The following is a 25,595-nucleotide window of genomic DNA, read 5'->3' on the forward strand; positions in this document are numbered from 1 at the left end:
TTTTCTTCAGGTGCTTGACACAGTCAGAGCTCATTTTGTTCTTTCATGGGTTTCCTTATTTAGTACTTGATTCCCCCCATTAAAAATGAAGAGTGCAGGAAGTTTTGTTTGTTGCTGGATCTCCAGTGCCTGTTGTTTTCATTTTTTGAATTGAATGAATGAATGCACAAATAAATAGATGGATGGGGGAATAAGTGGATGAAAGGATGAGCTTGCGAATGAACAAATGGATATGGATGTATGGATGGATGCATGGACACACACGAGAAAAATTTGCCCATAGGAAAAGGTGGGCTTCTCCCGGTACATAACTTCCCCGAGATTAGGATGTACTGACACTTAGTGGTGGAAGTGACGATGGACATTCTCTTGCGGGATCTGTTGTCATGGGAACAGAACCCAGTTCCTGGCCTCATGGACCTGACAGTCACCTGAGGGAGCTGGACACTGAAGTTACTGCAGATCATGACAATACAGGTGGCATGGAGAATGACTCACAGCATCATTCCGATTTAGCTCTTCTCATCAGGGAAGTCAGATTTGAGCTGAGGCTCAATGGATGAGGAGGATCTGGCCCTTTGGAAGCTGGAGAAGAGCCTTCTAAGAGAGGGTCGGGGCTAGAGGGAGACACTTGCTTCAGGCTTTAGATTCAGTGGATGCCAAAACATTCATTCATCAAGATAAGTAATATTTTAAGGCAATGTTTAAAAAACCAAATACTAATGCAAAACAATTATGATGAACAAAATGTCAAAATGTATACACAGGCAGGACCCAACAGGGCAGAGCAAGTGTGCAAGTGAAAAGTAGAAGCCTGTGGCCGGGCACGGTGGCTCACACCTGTAATCCCAGCACTTTGGGAGGCCAAGGCTGGCAGATCACGAGGTCAGGAGATCAAGACCATCCTGGCCAACACGGTGAAACCCCGTCTGTACTAAAAATACAAAAAAATTAGCCAGGCGTGGTGGCGGGTGCCTACAGTCCCAGCTGCTCAGGAGGCTGAGGCAGGAGAATGGCATGAACTCGGGAGGCGGAGCTTGCAGTGAGCCGAGATTGCACCACCGTACCCCAGCCTGGGCGACAGAGTGAGACTCCGTCTCAAAAAAAAAAAAAGAAAAGAAAAGAAAAGTAGAAGCCTGTTTATACACACACACACACACACACACACACACAAACACACATACATATATATATACACCGTGTTAGCCAGGATGGTCTCGATCTCCTGACCTTGTGATCCACCCGCCTCGGCCTCCCAAAGTGCTGGGATTACAGGCTTGAGCCACCGCGCCTGGCCCTATACACATATACTTTTTAAGGACAGGGTCTTGCACTGTCACCCAGGCTGGAGTGCAGTGGCGTGATCACAGCTCACTGCAGCGTCCAACTCTTGGGCTCAAGCAATCCTCCTGCTTCAGCGTCCCAAGTAGTGGGACCACAGGCAGGCACCTCCACCCCCAGGTAATTATGTATTTGTTTGTTTGTTTATTTATTTTGAGACAAGGTCTCACTCTGTTGTCCAGGCTGGAGTGCAGTGATGCAATTATGGCTCACTGCAGCCTCAACTTCCTGGGCTCAGGTGATCCTCCTGCCTCAGCCTCCTTAGTAGCTGGGACCACAGGCATATACCACCATGCCTGGCTAAGTTTTAAATTATATGTAGAGACAGGGTCTCCCTATGTTGCCAGGCTGGTCTTGAACTACTGGGCTCAAGTGATCCCCCCACCTTGGCCTTCCAAAGTGTTGAGATTACAGGAGTGAGCCACTGTGCCTGGCCTAATTATTTTTACAGAGACAGGGTCTTGCTGTATTGCCCAGCCTGGTCTCTAACTCCCAGGCTCAAGTAGTCCTCTTGCCTTGGCCTCCCGAAGTGTGGGATTACAGGTGTGAGCCACTGCACCCAGCCAAGCCTATTTAAAATTTTGATATTTTGGTCATCATGCAATTTTTTGGCATGAATTGTGATTTCTTAATTGCGTCCAAATGTTATTTTTTCTGTATGGCTGAGTGTTGTGGGGCCCCCTTGATTGTGCACCCAAGGCAGATATCTTGCCTACCTCACCCTAGTCCCGGCCCTATTGAGTCTAAGTGGAAGGGGCAGTAAGTGCAAATCTCTGAAACAGGGATGACCTGACATGCTTGGGAAAGGAGGAATGTCTGGGTTACATTGGGAAGATGACACCCAGATTGGCCCCGATCATGGCTAGCAGAGGTCTCCACTTTGGCTGGGCCTTAAAATCACCTGGGAATTTTAAAGTCATATCCACACCCAGGTCGTACCGCAGGCTAAATGGGCAGGACACAGACATCAGCATTTTTTTTTTTTTTTTGAGATGGAGTCTTGCTCTGTCACCCAGGCTGGAGTGCACTGGTGTGATCTCGGCTCACCGCAACCTCTGCCTCCCAAGTTCAAGCAATTCTTCTGCCTCAGCCTCCTGAGTAGCTGGGACTACAGGCATGTGCCACCATGCCTGGCTAATTTTTGTATTTTTAGTAGAGATGGGGTTTCACCATATTGGCCAGATTGATCTCAAACTCCTGACCTCATGATCCACTCGCCTTGGCCTCCCAAAGTGCTGGGATTACAGGCGTGAGCCAGGGCATCAGTATTTTGAAACAGCTCATCAGATGACTGCAATGTGCACCCAGGACCGAGACCTACTAGCATGGAAACTTCAACTTAGGGGCTGACTGTTCCGACTCAGTTTAGACCCCTCTGTGCCTCTGGCTCCATTCAGAACCATTGTCACCTCCCTCAAAGAGCATTAATGAAGCATGTACCTACTTCAGCAACCTTCCCCACACCCTGGAATTACCTGGTATGATTTGGAAAATCCTGATGCCTGAGCTTCCACCCTAGAGATTCTGATTTAATTGGTTTGAGGTTTAGCCTGGGCCTGAGGACTTGTAAAAACTCCCTGGTACCTCTATGTATGGCTGAAGTTGAGAATGACTGAATTAGAAGTGTATTTGGCAGTGATTCTATGTCTGCCACTGTGCTAGTATGTTCTACATACTCGTATGAATGGACCTGCCTCTGAGAACTTCATATGCACCACTCTACTAATAGAAAAATCTCATCCAACCCTTGTTTATTTCTTGATCAATATAAATATATAGTTATTATTAATATCCTAGGGCAGGCATGCCTAACTTCCCTTGGTTTTGTCCATTTCAGATCACTAAGATTGCCAGATTCCTGGTTTCCTCCACTATAAATTAAATGTTGCAGAAACTGAGCCCCAAGGTGCACTTGAGCCCCAAAATTCAGGAGGTTGGGGACAGATGTCTGATTTGGCCTGGCTCGTTGGCTCTGCCCAGGCAGAGGAGGCAAGGACAGAAACAGAGAGGATGCCACACCCTACACCAAGATTGTCAGCTGGCTCTTCCTGGGGGCTGTGATGAGATGGTCTGGGTCCTACTCATGGGCTGCTGCTCTGACTGTTTTTGTCTTGCAGATTGTTACCATGGCCTGTGCAATTATCTGGCCCGGGAGACTGACTCTGTACTTCTGATGATTGGGTGAGTTGCTGGAGACAGCTGGTAGGTTCAACAGGGGTGAGAGGAGATAGGGTAAGTTCATGGGTGATTTGTAGATCAGAGAGGCCCTAACTCCCAAGAGACAACTCTTGGACACGCATCCACAGAGACGGGTGCGGCAGTGCTCGGAAGAGCAAAAACCTGGAAACAACCCTCATGTCCATGAACAGGGGCATGCATGAATAAACCACACTATAGCAACTGTTAGATTACATAGCCATGAAGATATAGAATGTTCCATAGCTATTTAAATAAATGAACTAGAAAGGTGTACCATATTGCAAATGAATCTTAGTAGTATAAAACTAAGTGAAACATTTTCAAAAAATTACATAAAGCCTGATACTCATTTTGCAAAGGTAAAAACATCAAAACCAAAAGAATACTTCTGAGGAATACACATAGACACAGTAAGATAATGTAACATAGAAAGAAAAAAATGATAGATACAGGATTCAGGGTAACCATTCATTAAGTTGGGGGAGAAGCAAAATGGCATGATGGTGGGTTTGGTGAAGGTGATGGTCAAGATTCTAGCTGTTGTTTGGGGTGATGGCTCTGCAGGTGCTTATTGCATTGTTAAAAACCAACTAAGCTTCTGATCCTGCAGGAACTGGTGTTGAGAGTGTCTTAAGATACAACCCTGGTCCTATAAAAACAATAGGGAGATGGGGGCATCTTTAGAGTGGATGGAGGGGGCAGTAAGGGCTACTCACTAGGATTCTGGTTCTTGGCCCAAGAGATCTCACATCACTGGGAAAGAGTTTAGAGAAGGCCAGTGAGAGAAATTGAAATCTGCCTTTTTAGATTCTGCCTCTACAATGGACCTCCTCAAACCTTAGCTGCCCATAGGCTTTGGTAGACAGAATAACTGTGTGACTTAAACAAAGTCACTTAACATCTCTGGTCCTCTCTGATGAGATTGAGGAAGCCAGTACTTTCTAGTATTCATCAACATACCTCCCAGGTGGCTTACCATTGTGTCTGAAATTGCACCATTACAGTCTATGTCACCAAACACCTTTGTGATAATAAAAACATCCCTTGATGTACATCCCTTGATGTAGCACATAAAGGTATCAATAAGCACCTGCATTAATACATTGTAGAAAATTCCTTAGGATACCATTATCCCAGATACTTAGACCCGGTGCATGGGCCAGGGCAGTTTTGATAGAGTGGCTGATGGAGCTGCATGCACAGATAAGGGCTTCTAGGAGGCTGCAGGGAGACAGCAGCTGGGAGGAGACTCCCTGAGACACACTGAAAGGAAGGGAGATGTCTAAGGCCTGGTTGGGACTCCCTGCCCGAGGTCTTGGGGAAGATGGGTCTTTTGATCTTTGGTTCTGCAAAGCCTTCACCTCTGGGTGAGTTTCTTAGTTTGGGCTGCTATAACAAATTACCATAGATGGGGTAGCTTAAACAACACGTTGATTTCTCACAGTTTTGGAGGCTACAAGTCCAGGATCAGGGTGTCAGCATGGTTAGGCTCTGGTGAAGACCCTTTTCCAGACTGTAGACTGCCAGCTTCTCCTTATATCCTAACATGGCAGAAAGAGAAGCCAGAGAGCTCTCTAAAGCCTCCTTCACAAGGGCACTAATCCCATTTATGAGGGCTCCACCCTCATGACCTGATCGCTTTCCTAAGGCCCCACTTCCTAATACCCTCACATTGCAGTGTAGGATTTCAACACAGGAATTTTAGGGGGACATACACATTCAATCTGTCACAGTGAGCAAGAGAGGAGTGCAGGGAGGCACAGGAGAATTTCTGCCTCTTTCTGGCAGGTCAGAGATTTTGCCCATAGAAAGCACCTAATATTTGTTATCCCCTTCATCATGTTGGAGTCATATGTTCAACATTTAGTGAGGAGTATTCATTTCTAGAAATGGGAAAATGAAAGCTGAGGTTTGTACTCACTGCTACCAGGTGCAGGGGCTACCTCCCTGCAAGGACCCTCTGAGAAGCATGTGTTTTGCCTGAGCTTAAATGGGAACCTGCTTTGATAACATTGATAGATTTATCAATATATTGACCATCTAGGAAATGGGCAATAAGATTACTGGGCGATAATTGTTTCCTAGATGGGTACTATATTATGCTGCAATCAATCAAATCCTATTTTGAAAGATGAGGTGTTAAATTAACTTTTAAAGGAAACAAAATTCAAGGTCTAAGGGAAGGCAGTGGTTTTCAGACTGGTTCTTTTGAGCCCTAGGGTTCCCTGTGATGTCTTAGAGGCAGCTATGGAAGTCAAAAAAGAAGGAGAAAGAATGAGAGCTTATGTTGCTTACCCTTGGGCAAAACCAGAACAATTGCATTTGTTTATTTTATACAGTGGGGTTCTTGCATCATTTTTTTCTTCTAAGAAAAAAAATAATTTTGTTGTTCTAAGTTGAAAGCCACTAGTCTAAGATGTTATTTTTCCTTATGAGCTTCTTCCAAATTTAATGTGATAATTAAAATATACCTTTTTGATGTTTTCTTTTCTTTTTCTTTTTTTTTTTTTTTTTGAGATGGAGTCTCGCTCTGTCTCCCAGGCTGGAGTGCAGTGGCACAATCGTGGCTCACTGCAACCTCCGCCTCCCGGGTTCAAGTGATTCTCCTGCCTCAGCCTCCCGAGTGCCTGGGATTACAGGCTCCCGCCACCATACCCTGCTAATTTTTGTATTTTTAGTAGAGATGGGGTTTCCTCATGTTGGCTAGGCTGGTCTTGAACTCCTGAGGTTGAGTGATCCTCGGCCTCCCAAAGTGCTAGGATTGTGGGCGTGAGCCACCACCCAGCCTGGATGTTTTCAATGATAGATTGTAAGAATAGAAAAGATGATTAGCAACAACTTCAACTTAACATTTAAGAGAACAATTGTTTAGATAAACTCTCTGTTCCAATCAGTTAAGCCAAACTATTTCTATTTTTTTATTCCTTTCTATTATCTTAATCTCAATTTATGCATTAATTAGCTTGTTCATTACTGTATTTAAAAGCTCATTTTAAAGTTCCTTTTCTTTGCCCTTGAATTTCTTTGAGGAGACATACTTTGGAAACCAAACCTCAGGATACTTAAGACCAACCCCCTAGTGTTCTTCACCAGCCACTGGCACCTGGGTCTTCTGCAGCTTGAGCTGTGGATTTCCGGGCTAGCTTTCCGTCTCTACACTGCACCTTCAGTTTCACTCCCTGGCCCTCTCACCTCCCACACTGGAGTGCAGTGGTGTAATCACAGCTCACTGCTGCCTTAACCTTCTGGGCTCAAGCAGTCCTCCTGCTTCAGCCTTCTGGGTAGCTGAGACTACAGATGTGTGCCACCATGCATGCCTAGCCAATTTTTTTAAATTAGATTTTTTGTTTTTGAGATAGAGTCTTGTTCTGTCACCCAGATTGGAGTGCAGTGGCATGATCTAGGCTCACGGCAAGCTCTGCCTCCCGGGTTCAGGCCTCTCTCCTGCCTCAGTCTCCCGAGTAGCTGGGACTACAGGTGCCTGCCTCCACGCCTGGCTAATTTTTTGTATTTTGTTTAGTAGAGACGGGGTTTCACCGTGTTAGCCAGGATGATCTCGATCTCCTGACCTCGTGATCTGCCTGCCTCAGCCTCCCAAAGAGTTGGGATTACAGGCGTGAGACACCGCGCCCGGCCTAGATTTTTGATTCAAAAAAAAATTCTGCCTGACAGTAACTTTCTCTTGACTTTAACTTTAGTGTTCTCTCTCCCTTTCTCTACAGACAGGCAGTGGGATTGGTAGTGGTTTCATTTGACTCTTTTTTTCAGCCATTGCTGGTTGTTTTGCTCCCAAAGCAAATAGCTTCAATGAAAACAAAGTTGCATCACCTCATATGGAGTTTATGGGAAGCTGACAGGGCACAGGTTTGGAGTGAAGAATCCTGGCCTTTATGACTCTAGGCAGGTTCCTCACATGCTCATAGGAAGACAATGGGGATGAAATCCTTACTTCATAGGCTTATTCTGAGGATTTAATCAGACACAGTCTTGTAAGGGGGTTGAGGATTCTGTTGAAACAGCTCCCTAGCAACACTGTCCACACTGGTGTCCTGTTGCTCCCTGTTTTCCTTTTAGGTACCGCAAGGTTCCTGACCACCATTCTCCTGCCCTTTTCCAAGACTGCATGAATGCCTCCATTCACTTCCTGAAGGCCCTGGAAACCTATGGGGTGGACCCTTCCAGGGTTGTGGTCTGTGGAGACAGCGTCGGAGGTGCAGTGGTGGCTGCCATCACCCAGGCTTTGGTGGGCAGATCAGATCTTCCCCGGATTCGGGCTCAGGTTCTGATTTACCCATTTGTCCAGGCATTCTGTCTGCAGTTGCCGTCCTATCAGCAGAACCAGAACGTCCCATTTCTTTCCCGGAAGTTCTTGGTGACTTCTCTGTGTAACTATCTGGCCATTGACCTCTCCTGGCGTGATGCCATCTTGAATGGCACTTGTGTACCCCCAGATGTCTGGAGGAAGTACGAGAAGTGGCTCAGCCCTGACAACATCCCCAAGAAATTTAAGAACAGAGGCTACCAACCCTGGTCTCCCGGCCCTTTTAATGAAGCTGCCTATTTAGAAGCCAAACATATGCTGGATGTAGAAAATTCACCCCTGATAGCAGATGATGAGGTCATTGCTCAACTGCCTGAGTCTTTCCTGGTGAGCTGTGAGAATGACATACTCCGTGATGACAGCTTGCTCTATAAGAAGCGCTTGGAGGACCAGGGGGTCCGCGTGACATGGTACCACCTAGAGGATGGTTTTCACGGATCCGTTATCTTGTTTGATAAGAAGGCTCTCTTTTTCCCATGCTCCCTGAAGATTGTGAATGCTGTAGTCAGTTATGTAAAGGGCATATGATGGTAACCCTGGGCCCCGAGGAGGCGGGGACAAGTATGGACTCTACCAGAAACTGGGTGCTTTAGTGAGTTCTATTTTATTGACTAAAGAGGTGCTACATCAATGCTTGGGTCAGCTGGGAAGGGTGAGAAGTAAGCTAAGAGTCTTGCTTAGTATTCAAGAAAATCCAAACTGTGTCTGTTTCCTTCCAGGACTAACAATGTCCAGTGCTGGATCTAGCAACAGTCTCTAACATTCCCACTCAGGTGAAATAAATATCAAAAGGAGAACAAAATGCCTTTAAAAATTTCTCAAAGCCCCAACATATAAGATCTGTGCAGAATAAATGCCAACAACTGGTCATACTATCAGTGGTGAATCTATATCCATGATGACAAAGCATAGCTGGAGGGGGCATCTAATTGTTCCTGCGGTCAAAGGTCACTGGGTCAAATCTCGACTTTGATTGGCTCCACTTGGTCTGAGAAATGCTGTTGCAATGAAATTCTACCCTTGACACAGCCACCCTTGGGCTGGACTAAATGAAGATCTCAGAGGGGATTATGGGAAAGAGAGAGACAGGGAAAGACGCAAGAGGAAAGGAACAGAATAAAAGGGTGGGCTCTGGGGAGCTGTGAGCTTTGCCTGGGCTCAAGTCTTTCACCTGAGTTCCAACTGGGTACTAGCACGCAGGTTCACCAAGTCAGGAATGTCTTGGGAACCTCTGAATGCCATCTGGAATATGGAAACTGCATTTCCAAAGGGAGTAAGGTGCTAGCCTGTTTTCTTCGATGAGCTTGTATATTGTTCTCACTTTTTTTTTGAGACAGACTCTCACACTGTTGCCTAGGTTGGAGTGCAGTGGCACAAGCTTGGCTCACTGCAACCTCTGCCTCCTGGGTTCAAGTGATTCTCCCGCCTCAGCCTCCTGAGTGGCGGGGATTACAGGTGCACACCACCAAGTCTGACTAACTTTTGTATTTTTTAGTAGAGATGGGGTTTCACCATGTTGACCAGGCTGGTCTCAAACTCCTGACATTGTGATCCACCTGCCTTGGCCTCCCAAAGTGCTGGGATTACAGGCGTGAGCCGCCACACCCGACTGTTCTCACTTTTATAAAGAACCATGCCATTGTTTAGCCATGCCAATTTCTCTGCTCACAGAGAAAAGGAAGGGAATCTTTGTATTGCATGTTGGAGGTGACCCACACTAGTTTTTGCTTGGGCCCATGTTTGCTAGATATACCTGTAATACCCCTGGGCCTCAGTGCTGTCAGTCTCACCAAAGTCCCACCCAAATGCTGAAGCTGGAGGCTTTCCCAACCACAGCCTCAGTGGGTACCAACGACCTCACCTATGACCAATGGAGGAGGGGGTCCTACAGGTGTCTTGGTTCTTTGCAAAAAGAGCAGGCATCCACACAGGCAATTTGAGTTGGGCCCCTAGGGGCATGAGCAGACATTGTGGCTAATGAATTAGTGTAAGCAGCTTTGATGGAAGGGTGTGTTAATTATCTATTGGTGTGTAACAATATTACCACAAACATGGTGGCTTAAAACAATACACGTTTATTAGCTCACAGTTTCTGTGGGTCAGGAGCCAGAACACAGTTAACTGGGTCATTGGCTTAGTCAGGGGCTGGGTTGGCAGGCTCCTGCTGGGCTACAATCAAGGTATTGGGGCTGTGGTCTTCTGAGACTCAACTGGGGAAGGATCTACTCTCAAGCTTGGTCAGGTTGTTGGCAGAATTCAATTCCTTGTGATTATAGACTGAGGACTTCAGTTTCTTGCAAGCTGTAGTCAGAGGTCAATCTCAGCTTCTAGAGGTTACCCACAGTGTCTTGACACATGAAATTCTCCAAATGACTGCAAGGGAGAGACAGACTCCAGCAAGATAGCTACTAGAACTAATGTAAGGTAATCACAAACACATATCACGTACATGCCATCACCTTTGCCATATGCTATTGGTTAGAAGTAAGTCATAAGCCTTGTCCACACAAGGGGATTACATAAGGGTATGACCACTGGGGGGTGGGGCCCATGAGGCCACCTTAGAGTATGTCCTCCACAGAAGGCCTCACCAGAAGGTGCTGGGAAGAACAGTCAACCCAACTTCTCAGCCTGAGAAACTCAGCATGGTCTGTAACCATTGGCCTGACCTGGAGCTGGTGACCAATGGTTCCCCCAGTAGAGTCCTCTCATCTTTCCCCAACTCTCCCTTCTCCCACTCCCATTACTCCCATTTGGCCTTCCCTGGGTGGAGTAATTTGCACTTTCCTCTAAGCTATTCCCAGCATATTTTTATGACATAAGCTCTATGTACTTGTATAAGGTAGGGTCCAATCAGGGGAAAGAAACCATATCAGCAGTCTTCTTCTTTTCTCTTGAAAGTCTTTATCAGCCTCTAAGTACAATCAAATTTTCAAAAGACATGCTCTACCTCTGAAAACCTAGCTAAAACTTATATCCAGGAACACTTATAAGAAATTGTGAACACAGAAGTCACTAGACACTAGTTATGAATTGACTCCAATCTTGAGGACAGTGTTTCTGTGGCTTTCCCAGTCAAAGTGGGGGCTTTCTGTGGTCAGGTGACAAATGAAGTCTTGCCTCAAGTCCAACTCACACTGGGCCCAATTTTTCCACAAACATGTATTCATTATATCTCTAGTGGCTCAGTGTATCATTGAAATAGACATATATGGAAACTGGCAGAATCCTACATTGGCTCTATGATTAAAGAGATGTGGGTCATTATGGCAGGAAGAACTATGTGAAAGGCCCTGGAACTTCCCCTCCCTACTAAGATAATAAGCCAGAAGCAGTGCTGCACCCCACAGGGAACTACAGAGATTCATACCACCCTAGAAGACTTCAAAAAAAGCACCTATCACACCCTGATCTAATTCAGCAGTTTGAAATGTGCAGAAGTCTGATCTATCTTGGAGAATGCATATGAGTGATTCTAAAATTACTCATGCAATGATTTCGACTGCAGCTGTTCTTCCAGCTGTAGCATCATATTGGAACAAGTAAACACAGCTCCTGGCACTTGGTAAGCAGTTACTGACCTGGCAGGCGCCTTTTGTTCCATACCAGTTTGCAAGGAATATCAGAAGCCGCCTGCCTTTATCTGGAACTGGTAACAGTATACCTTTACAGTCCTGCCTCAGGGCAATGCCAATACTGCTTTCTGCTCTAAGATAGTCCTTAGAAATTGTAATTGCTTTGATAGTCCAGAAAGCATCATGATAATCCATTATGTTGATGGCATTATGCTTATTCGATCTGTTAGGCAGGAAGTAGCATGTAGTTTAGAATACCTTAGGAAGACATATGCAAAGTGAAAGAAACTCCAAAACAATTAAGGGACAGCCACATCAGTGAAGTTTCTGGTAGTTCAGTGATGTGGAGAATGTTGAAATATTTGTTCCAAGGTGAAAGACAGGTTGCTGCACTTGTGCCATCTACAAAGAAAAATGTACAATGCTTGTTAGGGCTTTTGGATTTTGAAGGCAACATATAGCACATTTGTGCCAGCTATTTCCATCCAGCTAGAAAATTCCTCATAGCCTGCCTGCCTACCTGCCTGCCTGCCTTCAGGGAACAGAGTGGGAAACAGAGCAAGTGGGGACCAGAGCAAGAGAAGGCTCTGTAGCAAGCTCAGGCTGTTATAGAAGCTGCTCTGCCCACTTGGGAACCCTAACATTGACTGGATTACTGGCATACTATTAATGCCAGCCAGCCAGTACATTCATTAGAGGCACTGTCAACCTGTGCCCTCCAGTGGATATAGGCTCCACTTAGTGAATCCCAAAATTGTAAACAGTGCTTTCTCTTTCTTTCTTTCTTTCTTTCTTTCTTTCTTTCTTTCTTTCTTTCTTTTCTTTCTTTCTTTCTTTCTTTCTTTCTTTCTTTCTTTCTTTCTTTCTTTCTTTCTTTCTTTCTTTCTTTCTTTCCTTCCTTCCTTCCTTCCTTCCTTCCTTCTTTCTTTTCTTTTCTTTTCTTTTCTTTTCTTTTCTTTTTTTTCTTTCCTTTCCTTTCCTTTCCTTTCCTTTCCTTTTCTTTTCTTTTCTTTTCTTTTCTTTTCTTTTCTTTTCTTTTCTTTTCTTTTCTTTTCTTTTCTTTTCTTTTCTTTTCTTTTCTTTTCTTTTCTTTTCTTTTCTTTTTTTTAGAAGGGGTCTGGCTTTGTTACCCAAAGCCAGAGTGCAGTAGAGAGGGAATGCAGTGGTGTGATCTTGGCTCACTGCAACCTCAGCCCCCTGAGCTCAAACCATCCTCCCACCTCAGTCTCCCCAGTAGCTGGGGCCACAGGCATGCTCCACCATGCCAGGCTAATTTTTTGGTATTTTTGGTGGTGATGGAGTTTTGCCGTGTTGCTAAGGCTGGTCTCAAACTCCTGAGCTCAAGTGATTCTCCCTCCTCAGCCTCCCAAAATGCTAGGATTATAGATGTGAGCCATAGCACCTGGCAAACAGTGCTTTCTTTCAAGAAGTACCATGTATGCCCCTGGGGCTGAAGTTCTTATGTGGAAGCCACATATTAACTTGTCCTCTTTCCCTCAAATATAGTAATTTGTGTTTTTCCTAGGAGGAGAAAGCCTTGTACGTGTTTTTTTTGCATATTTAAGGAAACACTACTATGGCCCTGAGATGCACCCAGGCCAGCCTCACCTCATCACCCAGGGTTACTGTGAACGATAGCATTACCTTAGATTTCCTTGTTATGGGCCAAGGTGGAGTCTGTGTAATTGCTAACACATCTCTTGCTGTGGCTGAATCAATGTTGCCGGTCAAGCAGAAAAATCAATACAAATACTTATAAAGCAAGCCACCTAGCTTTCTCTAAGGTAAGCCCAGATGGTTGATCAGATTTGTTCAACTGGTTGGTTCTCCCGTAGATTAGCCTGATCCTGCTGCTTAGAGTCCTGTAGATAGTAGCCTTTATTAAACGCTTTATAAGATACATTGGAGATTCCCTCCATCCCCAGCCTTTGTCAGTCAGACTAACCAGAGTGGCTAAAGGCATGGGATACTCAATGGAAAAATCTCCCAGAAGCCAAGATCAAGTAGAAATGAGTGGTGAAGATTCCTGGGAGACCATTCTCCCCGGGTCTCTCACATTTCTGGGCCTCTTGTGAACAGAAGCACTGATGGCTTTTGATCCAGATTGTCGTTTTGAGGATGTTTGTTGAGTAATCAACCTTGGAAGATAGAGATAGTGTTTTCTCTTGCATCACGGGGCAAGTTTATTCACTGTCTAGTATCATAAAGATAATAGGGGCTGGGCGTGGTGGCTCAAGCCTGTAATCCCAGCACTTTTGGAGGCCGAGACGGGCAGATCACGAGGTCAGGAGATTGAGACCATCCTGGCTAACACAGTGAAACCCCGTCTCTACTAAAAAATACAAAAAACTAGCCGGATGAGGTGGCGGGCGCCTGTAGTCCCAGCTACTCGGGAGGCTGAGGCAGGAGAATGGCGTAAACCCAGGAGGCGGAGCTTGCAGTGAGCTGAGATCCGGCCACTGCACTCCAGCCTGAGTGACAGAGCGAGATTCCGTCTCAAAAAAAAAAAAAAAAGATAATAGGGAATTTGTTTAAGTTTCTTGTAGATTTTGGATATTAGATCCTTGTCAGGTGGGTAGATTGCAAAAAGTTTTCTCCCATTCTGTAGGTTGCTTGTTCACTCTGATGCTAGTTTCTTTTGCTGTGCAGAAGCTCTTTAGTTCAATTAGACCCCATTTGTTGATTTTGGCTTTTGCTGCAATTCTTTTTGGTGTTTTTATCATGAAGTTTTTGCCTATGCCTATGTCCCAAATGGTATTGAATAGGTTTTCTTCTAGGGTTTTTATGGTTTTGGGTTTTACATTTAAGTTTTTAATCCATCTTGAGTTAATTTTTATATAAGGTATAAGGAAGGGGTCCAGTTTCAGTTTTCTGCATATGGCTAGTTAGTTTTCCCAGCACCATTTTTTAAATAGGGAATTCTTTCCCCTATTGCTTGTTTTTGTCAGGTTTGTCAAAGATCAGATTGTTGTAGTTGTGTGGTGTTATTTCTGAGGTCTCTTCTGTTCCATTGGTTTATGTGTCTCTTTTGGTTTCAGTACCATGTTGTTTTGGTTACTGTAGCCTTATGGTATAGTTTGAAGTCAGGTAGCGTGATGCTTCCAGCTTTGTTATTTTTGCTTAGGATTGTCTTGGCTATATGGGCTCTTTTTTGGTTCCATATGAAGTTTAAAGTAGTTTTTTCTACTCCTGTGAAGAATGTCAATAGTAGTTTGATGGGAATAGCATTGACTCTATAAATTACTTTGGGCAGTATAGCCATTTTCATGACATTGATTCTTCCTATCCATGAGGATGGGCAAAGGATATGAACAGGCACTTCTCAAAAGAAGACATTTATGCAGCCAATGAACATATGAAAAAAACTCAACATCACTGATAATTAGAGAAATGCAAGTGAAAACCACAATGAGATACCACCTCACACCAGTCAGAATGGAAATTATTAAAAAGTCAAGAAACAATAGGTGCTGGTGAGGCTGTGGAGAAATTGGAACGCTTTTACATTGTTGGTGGAAGTGTAAATTAGTTCAACCATTGTGGAAGACAGTGTGGGGATTCCTCAAGAATCTAGAACCAGAAATACCATTTGAGCCAGCAATCTCATTATTGAGTATATACCCAAAGGAATATAAATCATTCTACTATAAAGGCACATGCACACTTAATGCACACTTAATGCACACTTACGTTTATTGCAGCACTAATCACAATAGCAAAGACATGGAACCAACCCAAATGCCTATCAATGATAGACTGGACAAAGAAAATGTGGTACATATACACCATGGAATACTATGCAGCCATAAAAAAGAATGAGTTCATGTCCTTTGTAGGGACACAGATGAAGCTGGAAGCCGTCATTCTCTGCAAACTAACACAGGAACAGGAAAGCAAACACCGTATGTTTTCACTTGTAAGTGGGAGTTGAACAATGAGAACACATGAACACAGGGAGGGGAACAACACACATCAGTGCCTGTCAGGGGATGGCGGGCAAGGGGAGAGAGAGCATTGGGACAGCCACTGAATGCACATGGGGCTTAAAACCTAGATGATGGGTTGATGGGTGCAGCAAACCACCATGGCACCTGTATACCTAACTAACAAACCTGCACATCCTGCACATGTATCCCAGAAGTTAAAGTTAAAAAAAAAAAAAAAAAAAAAGATAATAGGGAAAAGGTTAGGCAGGTTTGCTTGCTTATAGAAGATTCGGAGTCCCCGAAGGTCAGAGTTCCTCAGCTGTGATGCAACTCTACCATGCCACCTGGGCTTCTCTGTGTCATTTCCAGGGAATCTTGGAGACAAGGAGAACCAACGCTAATGTGAAGTTCATTCTGTTTGCCATGCTATACATAATAATAATCTTTGAATCTGAGCCTGTCATCTCATGTTTTCTGGCAGTATCCATGAAACTATGGCAGTCTAACTTGTTAGTTTGCAAGTAGGATAAAAATCTCAGGCCTATTCCCTAGTTCTTGACACACCCTTGACATAGTTCTACTTTGCCACCTGAAACAACATTAAGGTTTGTCAGTAGAAGGTGCTGGAGAAATCTTGGAAAAGGGCAGGCTTCTCGTCTTAGTTCTGGCGTGCTCTTCTTGCCAGATGTCTGCAGTTCATGTTTTCTTTACCATGGGTTCCTGCAGCATCCAGTTTTGCCAGCATGTGGGTCCCACTGAGAAAGGCTTCTCTGATGCCTAGCTCCCACAGTACCCAGCGGCCGTCACACTCGGTGACCAGCAGCCTCCTTTGGTAACATTCAGATGGTTTTGCAGCAGAGTGTCACCAGCTAGGCACTCTCCCATGAGTAGCTTTTTTGGCACCTTTTCTAGTTACCTATGACCATGTCCTCTAAAATAAGGCCAGATCTCGACCTAGGAGCAGCGGCTGTTCTTTATATCTGTGACTCCCTGTTTCTGTCTCCTGGGTTGACCCTGATTAATACAGAATTTAAAGTGTGTGTCACTTTCTGCTCATATGATCCAGTCAGCACAATGTCATCAATGTATCAGATCGATGTAATGTTTAGAGGAATATCATGATCCTAATCTCTGAAGACTATATTATGGTAGAAAACAGAATTGACATAGCCCTGAGGCAAGACTGTAAAGGCATACTGTTAGCCCTGCCAGATAAAGGCAGGTGGCTTCTGGTATTCCTTACAAATTGTTATGGAACAAAAGGCATCCGCCAGGTCAGTAGCTGCTTACCAAGTGCCAGGAGCTGTGTTTACTTGTTCCCATATGATGCTACAGCTGGAAAAACAGCTGCAATCGAATTCTGAAATTACTGCGTGAGTAATTTTAGAATCACCCACAAACATTCTCCAAGATCAATCTGATTTTTGCACATTTCAAACGGGTGAATTAAATCAGGGTGCAGTAGGTGCTTCTTGGAAGTCTTCTAGGGTGGTAGGAATCTCTGCAGTTCCTGGGGGTAGGGTGGGGCAGCACTGCTTCTGGCTTAATGGTAGGGAAGGGAAGTCCAGGGCCTTCCACATACTGCTTCCTATCACGATGACACTCATCCCTTTGGTCAGAGAGCCAACATAGGATTCTGCGAGTTTTCACATATGTCTATTTCAATGATACACTGAGGCACTAGACATATAACAAACACACGTGTCTTTGGACCAACTGGGCCCAATGTGAGTTGGACTTGAGGCAAGATTTCATCTGTCACCTGATTACAGTAAGCCCCCGCTTTGAGAGAACCACCTGCACTGCAGATCCCTAGGTCTAGTGTTAATTTAGAATCTATGTGTACCGATTCCTGAACAACTTGAATCTTTCCTTTTCTCCTGTGCACAGTCACTCTGGTAAATGATGGTAGATCCCTTTGGGAAGGGCTTGGGGAAGATTTATAGTGTATACTTGAGGCAAAGCTGGAGGGTCCTTCCTCAGGGAGACCTAGCCTCTACTTTAATCCAGGGTTTCTATATCTGTGGATTAACTTAGGTCTGGAAACTGGATGACAGGTCATGGCTCTATTGTGGTGACTTCAGTGGTTTATAGGCACCAGACCTGGAGCTTTTATAAATTAAAAAAAAAAAAATCACTCTAATAAACTGATGATATATTTGATTCCTGAGACACCATGATCACTTAGCCACCACCTAGATTTCTGTGGGCTGAGGGTTCTGAGTACTGGGACATACTTCTTGCTTTTTTTTTTTTGAGACGGAGTCTCTCTCTGTCGCCCAGGCTGGAGTGCAGTGGCCGGATCTCAGCTCACTGCAAGCTCCGCCTCCCGGGTTCACGCCATTCTCCTGCCTCAGCCTCTCGAGTAGCTGGGACTACAGGCGCCCGCCACCTCACCCGGCTAATTTTTTGTGTTTTTTTGTAGAGACGGGGTTTCACCGTGTTAGCCAGGATGGTCTTGATCTCCTGACCTCGTGATCCGCCCGTCTTGGCCTCCCAAAGTGCTGGGATTACAGGCTTGAGCCACCGTGCCCAGCCACTCTTGCTTTTTTTTTTGAGACAGGGCCTTACTCTGTCACCCAGGCTGGAGGGCAGTAGCATAAACATGACTCGCTATAGCCTTGAGCTCTTGAGCTCAAGCGATCCCCCTGCCATGGCCTCCCAAATAGCTGGAACCATAAGCATGTGCCACTATGGCCAGCTAGTTAGAATTTTTTTTTTTTTTTTTTTTTTTGGTAGAGACAGGGTCCCACTATGTTGTCCGGGCTGGTTGCAAACTCCTGAGCTCAAGTAATCCTCCCGCCTCAGCCTTCCAAAGTGCTGGGATTACAGGTGTGAACCACCATGCCCAGCATCTCTCCTGCTTTTCATGGTAAATGCACTCACTTTGCTCTTGGTGCTGAAGTGCTGCCACTAGTCCTCTATTGCTCTGTGATATTGTATTACTCAGGGTTCTATAGAGGGACAGAACTAATAGGATAGATATACACCTAAAGGGGAATTTTATTAAGTATTAACTGACATGATCACAAGGTCCCACAATAGGCCGTCTGCAAGCTGAGGAGCAAGAAGAGCCAGTCCGAGTCCCAAAACTGAAGAACTTGGAGTCCAATGTTCGAGGACAGGAAGGGTCCAGCACGGGAGAAAGACGTAGGCTGGGAGGCTAGGCCCATCTCGTCTTTTCATGTTTTTCCGGCCACTTGATATTCTAGCTGCACTGGCAGCTGATTAGATGGTGCCCACCCACATCAAGGGTGGGTCTACCTTGCCCAGCCCACTGACTCAAATGTTAATCTCCTTCGGCAACACCCTCACAGACACATCCGGGATCAATACTTTGTATCTCTCAATCCAGTCAAGTTGACACTCAGTATTAACCATCACAGATACCATTACCTTGAATAAAGTTAGAAAGACCATCTCAATGTGGCCTCCTCCACAGTCATACCTGCTTACTAAGGAGAACAATCAGAGACTTTTTTTTTTTTTTGGTCGTTGTTGTTGTTGTTTTGAGATGGAGTTTTGCTCTTGTTGCCCAGGCTGGAGTGCAATGGCACTATCTAGGCTCACTGCAACCTCCGCTTCCCGGGTTCAAGTGATTCTTCTGCCTCAGCCTCCCAAGTAACTGGGATTACAGGCACCCACCACCACGCCCAGCTACTTTTTTGTGTTTTTAGTAGAGATGGGGTTTCATCATATGAGCCAGGCTGGTCTTGAACTCCCGACCTCTGGTGATCCACTTGCCTCGGCCTTCCAAAGTGCGGGGATTACAGGCATGAGCCACTGCCCTGGCCTCAGACATTTTTAAGGGTATAGATATCCTCCTCAAAAATGAGTGTCTTGGTGTGTCAGTGAGGGAACCGTCTTCTGTGTCTTCTCAGCATTTGTAGTTGCGGGGTGATCGTGCAGTTTGCAAAAGAGAAATCCAGTCCAACAGTCCCATCTCCATAAGGCTTTGGATTTCCTTCTCCCAATAGTGCTGGAGAAACCCTAGCATCTCTACTTCATTAAATGTAGGCCACACCACTGAGCCCAAGGTTAAGTCTACAACCACATTTTGGCCAAGTGTGGTGGCTCATACCTGTAATCCCAGCACTTTGGGAGGCCAAGAAGAATGGCTTGTGTCCAGGAATTTAAGACTAGCCTGGGCAACATGGTGAAATCCTGTGACTACAAAAAATACAAAAAATTAGTCGGGCATGGTGGCACATGCTTGTGGTCTCAGCCACTTGGGAGGCTGAGGTGGGAGAATCACCTGAGTCTGGAAAATCAAGGCTGCAGTGAGCTATGATCATGCCACTGCACTCCAGCCTCAGTGACAGACTGAGACCCTGTCTCAAACAAATAAATAAATAAACATTAAAAATTACCACCACATTTTTAAGTTTTTGTACTCCCTTACTTTGGGTACTAAAAATAGGTATTGGTTATCTACTACTACATAGCAAATTACTCCGAATCTTTGCAACTAAAAACAGCAAATATCCACTATTTCCCAGTTTTTGTGGGGTAGCAGTCTGAACACAGCCTTGCTGGGAGTCTCCGGCTCAGGGTCTCTCATGGGATGTAATCAAGTGTCAGCCAGGGCTGCTGTCACCTCAATGCTCAGTTGGAGAATGATCAGCTTCCTTGGCCCCTCATGTGGCTGTTGGCAAACCTCAGGTCTTCACTGGCTGTTGGTTAAAGACATCAGTGTGAAGAGAACCTTGTGCACCAGTTACCAGTTCCAGGGGAGAACTCCAAACACTTTTGCCCATTGCACCTTGGTACTGGAATGGCCAAGGGAAACACAACCTAGTTAAACACTGAATGGAGCGAGGCTTGACTTACATAGAGAAGAGGCAGAGGATGATCAGCTTCAAATGTGGTACATATACACCATGGAATGCTACAAAGCCATAAAAATGAATGAGATCATGTCATTTGCAGCAACATGGATGGAGCTGGAGGCCATCATCCTACGTGAAACTCAGAAACAGAAAACCAAATACCACATGCTCTCACTTATAAGTCAGAGCTAAACATGGAGAACGCATGGTCACAGAGAAAGGAACAGACACCGGGTCCTACTTGAGTGTGAAGGATGGGAGGATGGAGAAGATTGACAAACTACCTGTCAAGTACTATGCTCATTACCCGGGCGATGAAATAATCTGTACACCAAACCTCTGTGACATGCAATTTACCGATATTAAAAACCTGCACATGTACCCCTGAACCTAAAATAAAAGTTAAAAAAAAATAGCATCAATAGTATGTCCCCATGAGCAGCAAAGCCCCCACGGCCAGCGAGTCTCTCCTGGGGCAACTGACACAGGGCAATTGGTTACATGCACCTCTCTCATGCGGCAGTTGAAGGACCCCATTCCCTCCCATGGAGACAGACACAGCAGTGGGGTTGGCCAGGTGCCATGTGATGCCCATGCTCAGGCAGAACAAAGGAGCACACACTAGCAACAGGGAAAGATCTTCCCACACAAGGCAGCAAGCCTAGCACAGGTCATGTTAAGAAATGTCCCAGCCCCAACGTCCATTCTTACGTGGCCAAGTCGGGGTAGAAAGATTGCGTGTGGGAGACTGCCTTTCCCAGCTCCCCACATAGCAGCTGGCTTCACAGTGAGTGAGCCAGAGAGTGAGAGAGGAAGCAAGAGAGGGGGTGCCCCAGATCCCCAGAGGGAAGCCCCGGTCTCTTTGTTGTCACTATAAAAGTACATTATAAAACCTAATCTTGGAAGTGACGTCTCATCAGTTTTGCCGTAATTCTATTCATTACTTTTTATGGCTGAATAACATTCCATTATATGAATATACCACAATTTGTCTATTCATTCATCCACTGATAACACTTGGGTTGTTTCCACCTTTTGGCTATCATTAGCAATGCTGCTGTGAACAATGGCATGCAAGTATCTGTCTGAGTTCCTGTTTTCAATTCTTTTGGGCATATACCTAGGAGTGGAATTGCTGGGTCATACATTGAACTTTTGGAGGGACTTCCCAATCAAAGTAATATTTTTGTTTTTTGAGATGGAGTGTCGTGCTTCACTCAGTGGTGCAGTGGTGCAATCTCAGCTCACTGTAACCTCTGCCTCCTGGGTTCAAGTGATTTTCCTGTCTGAATCTCCTGAGTAGCTGGGATTAAAGGTGTGCCACCACACCTGACTAATTTTTTTCTTTCTTTTTCTTTTTTTTAGTAGAGACGGGGTTTCACCATGTTGGCCAGGCTGGTCTTGAACTCCTAACCTCAAGAGATCCACCTGCCTTGCCTTCCCAAAGCGCTAGGATTATAGGTGTGAGCCACCACACCTGGCCCCTAAAGTAATTTTTAAAAACATAAGTCAGGTCATCTTACTCCCTTGCATAAAACCGTCGATGTTGGCCAGGCATGGTGGCTCATGCCTATATTCCTAGCACTTTGGGAGGACGAGGTGGGTGGATCACCTGAGGTCGGGAGTTTGAGACCAGCCTGGCCAACATAGTGATGGTGGGCACCTGTAATCCCAGCTACTCAGGAGGCCGAGGCAGGAGAATTGCTTGAACCTGGGAGGCAGAGGTTGCAATGAGCCAAGATCATGCCACTGCACTCCAGCCTGGGTGACAGTTGGTTAAAACAAGTACTATTGCTCACTGGTCAGGAAAGAGACTTCAGTTAGGTAAGTGAGGGTCCAGCATGCTGAGGTAGCTTAAGAGTGTGTAGTTGTTTATCAGCTTTGGATGGTTGGCATCGGTGGTCATGAACCATAGCACTGTGTTTTAATAGCTCCCAGGCAAGTGTTGCCACTGGTGAAAAGCTTATCTTTCATTGTGCAGAGGAGGACAAAAATCCTTTTAGGTCCTAGGGCTGGGACCCTGGAAATTAAACTGACAAAAGACAGATCAACAGGAGAAAAGGCATACAAATTTTATTTGATATTAGTATTTTTATGTGGCATGGGAGTTTTCTGGAAAGTGAAAACCCCCAAAGAAGTAACGAGGCTGGAGAACTTATATACCATTTTGACAATAAACATTAAATTCATAGAGAAGTGAGAAGACAAAGGAAAAAGGGGTTTAGGCTTTTAGGGGTGGCAAACTGTGGGAAGGTAAATATATGGGGAGACAGATGGAAGATAGAAGTTGTTTTGTAAATTTTGTATGTAAATGTCACTAGGTGCTGTCTCTGGGCTGATGAGAGTCTAGAGTCATCTCCCTCTGCCCTTCGTGGTACAAAAGAGGGGAGAGGATGCTTTCACAAAGGAGAATTTACAGAACATAAATTTATATATTTACATGTATGTTCATAGAACATATTTGCTTTTTAGGCAAATAAGTGTTTGCTGTTTCTCAGTTGTCTTCAGCTTAAAATAATCCTTGTGTCAAAGTGGCATATTTTGGACGAGCACATTCTGATCCCCTACAATGGTCTTCACGTTTTATCTCATTTAATTTCCTGAGTCTGGTAGGATATTATTATCTACCTTTGGCAGACTAAATAACTTGCCCAAAACCAACAGCTAGTTAGGTGTAGGACTGGGATTTGAACCCAGGCTGTCTGACTGCAGAACATACACCATGGAGCATGGGCTCAGTAGGTGTGCATTGAATGGCATCTAATTCTGCTGCTCCACAGCCATGTACTGGGAACTTGGTGAGGCCCGTACACAGCATTGCCCTGGCTCAGGTCACGCACATCTTTACATTTATTGAAAAATACCAGAAATGGCCAATTTTTGTCTTCTTTCTCAGGGTGTACTGAGGAGAGAGAATTTCCTGAGTCTTCAGGTTTCCCACTGAACCCTAAATCTGCTGGTAGCCAGCTGGCTAACTTAGAAGTTTCTTAATTTCTCTAGACTATGGCATTTTCACTCATAAAATGGGTTCCTTTTTAGTCTTTTAAGTCTCTAACTTTGATAGAAAAAAGGTGGACTCTCCTAAGCAGGAGCTGATTTCATTTTGCTGTTTACTTTCTGGGATGTTTGAAATATCATTTTTCAGGTTTGTTGCTATTTTGCTTCGGAAGCATGTCTGTTCACCACCTTATTCATTTCGATTCATTTCTTTAGTCTTTTATCCTTTCTTATTAATTATTTTATTTTTATTTATGTATGTATTTATTTTGAGATAAGGTCTCACCCTGTTGCCCAGACTGGAGTGCAGTGGTGCAATCATGGCTCACAGCAGCCTCAATCTCCCAGGCTTAAGCCATCTTTGCATCTCAGCCTCCCAAGTTGCTAGGATCACAGGTGTGCACCACTACAGCTGGCTAATTAAAAAAAATTCCTGGAGATGGGGTCTCCCTAGGTTGCCCAGGCTGGTCTCGAGCTCCTGGGCTCAAGGATCCTCTTGCCTTGGCCTTCCAAAGTGTTGGGATTACAGACACGAGCCACTGCACCTGGCTCCTTAGTCTTTATTGGATAAACATTGACGGGGCATCTGGCCTCTGCAGCGCAACTCTGCTAAATGTAGGGCCTTGAAGGAGGGGTAGGGTGGGGGAGATCTGGGAATAAGTGGCAGGAGGTCTAAGGCCTTCCCAGCCCATTCTTGGGACAATCTCAGGAAATCCTCTGTCCTCAGCACAAACTGAAAAAGAAGATGAAAAACAAAAAGGGCTGTTTTCCAGTATTTTTCAATAAATATAAAGATGTGCCTCCCTGAGCCAGGGCAGAGCTATGTACAGTCCTCACAAAGGTCCCAGTGTGTGACGGTGGAATAGGAGAATTAGATGCCACTCAACACACACCTACTGAGCCCATGCTCTGGGCAAGGCACTGTTCCGAGGTCAACACGGTGGTGAGTGACAAGGCTAAGGCTTGCATGGAGCTTCCTTTCTAGTGAGAGGAGACGGACAAGTGGAATGCACTCAGCATCCCACTAAAACAAACAAACCTCTAGCTGGGAGAGCGCTGTGGAGAGGAAAAGGCAGGAGGGATGGTAATACCTGCCCAGGAGGAGCCGTAGGGACCCTGCCTTATCAAAGCGACCCTTGAGCCAACTGCTGGAGGAGGTGAGGGGGTGTAACGCAGGAACTCTGGAAGAGGCCAGTGTGGCTGGGACAGAGAGAACAGGGGCCCGGGGAGATGGCACTAGAGGAGCTGTGGGATGAGGGATCATGTAAGGCCTTGAGGATATTATAAAGTCTTTGGTGTTTCCTTGAGTGAGATGGGGGTGCCACAGGGAGGGCCCACAGGTATATAACCTGCCAACCAGAGTCTTCTCCCAGGTGTTGCCTTTGCATGGATGAATCTGTTTGTAGAGCGCCTGATTGAACTCAGTCGTTCAGCGCCTGCCCTGGCTGGTAATGAAACTCATCAACTAATGTTTTTTTTTTTAGACAAAGTCTCACTATGTTGCTCAGGCTGGTCTCAAACTCCTAGGCTCAAGCAATCCTCCTACCTTGGCCTCCCAAAGTGCTGGGATTACAGGCATGAGCCATCACGCCCGGCCTCATGAACTAATTTTTGTGGGAAGATTGTGGCTACCAGGTTCCAGCTATACCTTTTCCACATTTAGGAATCAAAGTTACCCTTGCTGCAAGCTTACCTGTGGCTCTGCATACCCGAGTGCTGCCTTTATCACATTTAGACAGGTAGATCTCCAGGGAATTAGCCTGCGTTTCGCCAAATACGTGGCACATGCTCAAGAAGTCACGGAAAAGGCAGCTAGCCTTTGCAGAGTGCCTTCTATGTAGATTTCCATTAATAACTTTCTTTAATCCACCTGGAAGCCTCCTGAGATACATTTCGTTATTCCCACTTTGTTGGTGAGATACCTGAGATGAGGGGTGTCATTGATTTACCTAAAACCGTACAGCTTTAAGCAGAAGTAGGAGTTGAACACAGATCTTCCTAGCTGTAAACGCTGTGCTGGAAGGGGCTTCAGTCAAGGGCAAGTTCTGGGTCAGCCAGTCAGCTTTGTTCCGGGCCATGCATGGGGAAGGGGCCCATGAAAGACATCATGTGACCCTGGCCCTCAAGCTAGCAGCTTTCCACAAATGTTTGTTGAATGAATGCATCAAAAAATAAATGAAGACACCAAAGTACCTTGGAAAGTACCGAGCCACTTACTGGTCAGAGATGAGTTAAGAGCCAATATCAACTCAAGACTAACTGGGCTGGGGGTGTTTTGTACAGAGGCTGAGAAGAAATTCTGTCCCATAAGGACAGAACAAGGTTTTCGTCTTGGTCACATCTACCCTAGTGTGTAGAGCTTTATAAGTAGCTTCTGATATTTACCTGCTGTGGAGGAGACAGCTCA

The 25,595-nt window shown here is 45.2% G+C and overlaps 2 protein-coding genes across 2 annotated transcripts in view; one reads left to right on the plus strand and one right to left on the minus strand.

The window, feature by feature from the left end:
- Positions 1-8,729, plus strand: part of AADACL4 (arylacetamide deacetylase like 4) — a 23,577-nt gene extending 14,848 nt beyond the window's left edge. The window contains exons 3-4 of the mRNA XM_050788728.1: positions 3,459-3,522; positions 7,615-8,729. Of these exons, the coding sequence (XP_050644685.1) occupies positions 3,459-3,522; positions 7,615-8,389 (839 nt within the window). The 3' untranslated portion in view covers positions 8,390-8,729. The remainder of the gene's footprint in view (positions 1-3,458; positions 3,523-7,614) is intronic.
- DHRS3 (dehydrogenase/reductase 3) overlaps positions 1-25,595 on the minus strand; it is a 1,035,619-nt gene that overhangs the window by 98,390 nt on the left and 911,634 nt on the right. The window lies entirely within an intron of this gene.

The sequence above is a fragment of the Macaca thibetana genome, chromosome 1 (genome assembly GCF_024542745.1).
Source record: "Macaca thibetana thibetana isolate TM-01 chromosome 1, ASM2454274v1, whole genome shotgun sequence".
Lineage (NCBI taxonomy): Eukaryota > Metazoa > Chordata > Mammalia > Primates > Cercopithecidae > Macaca > Macaca thibetana.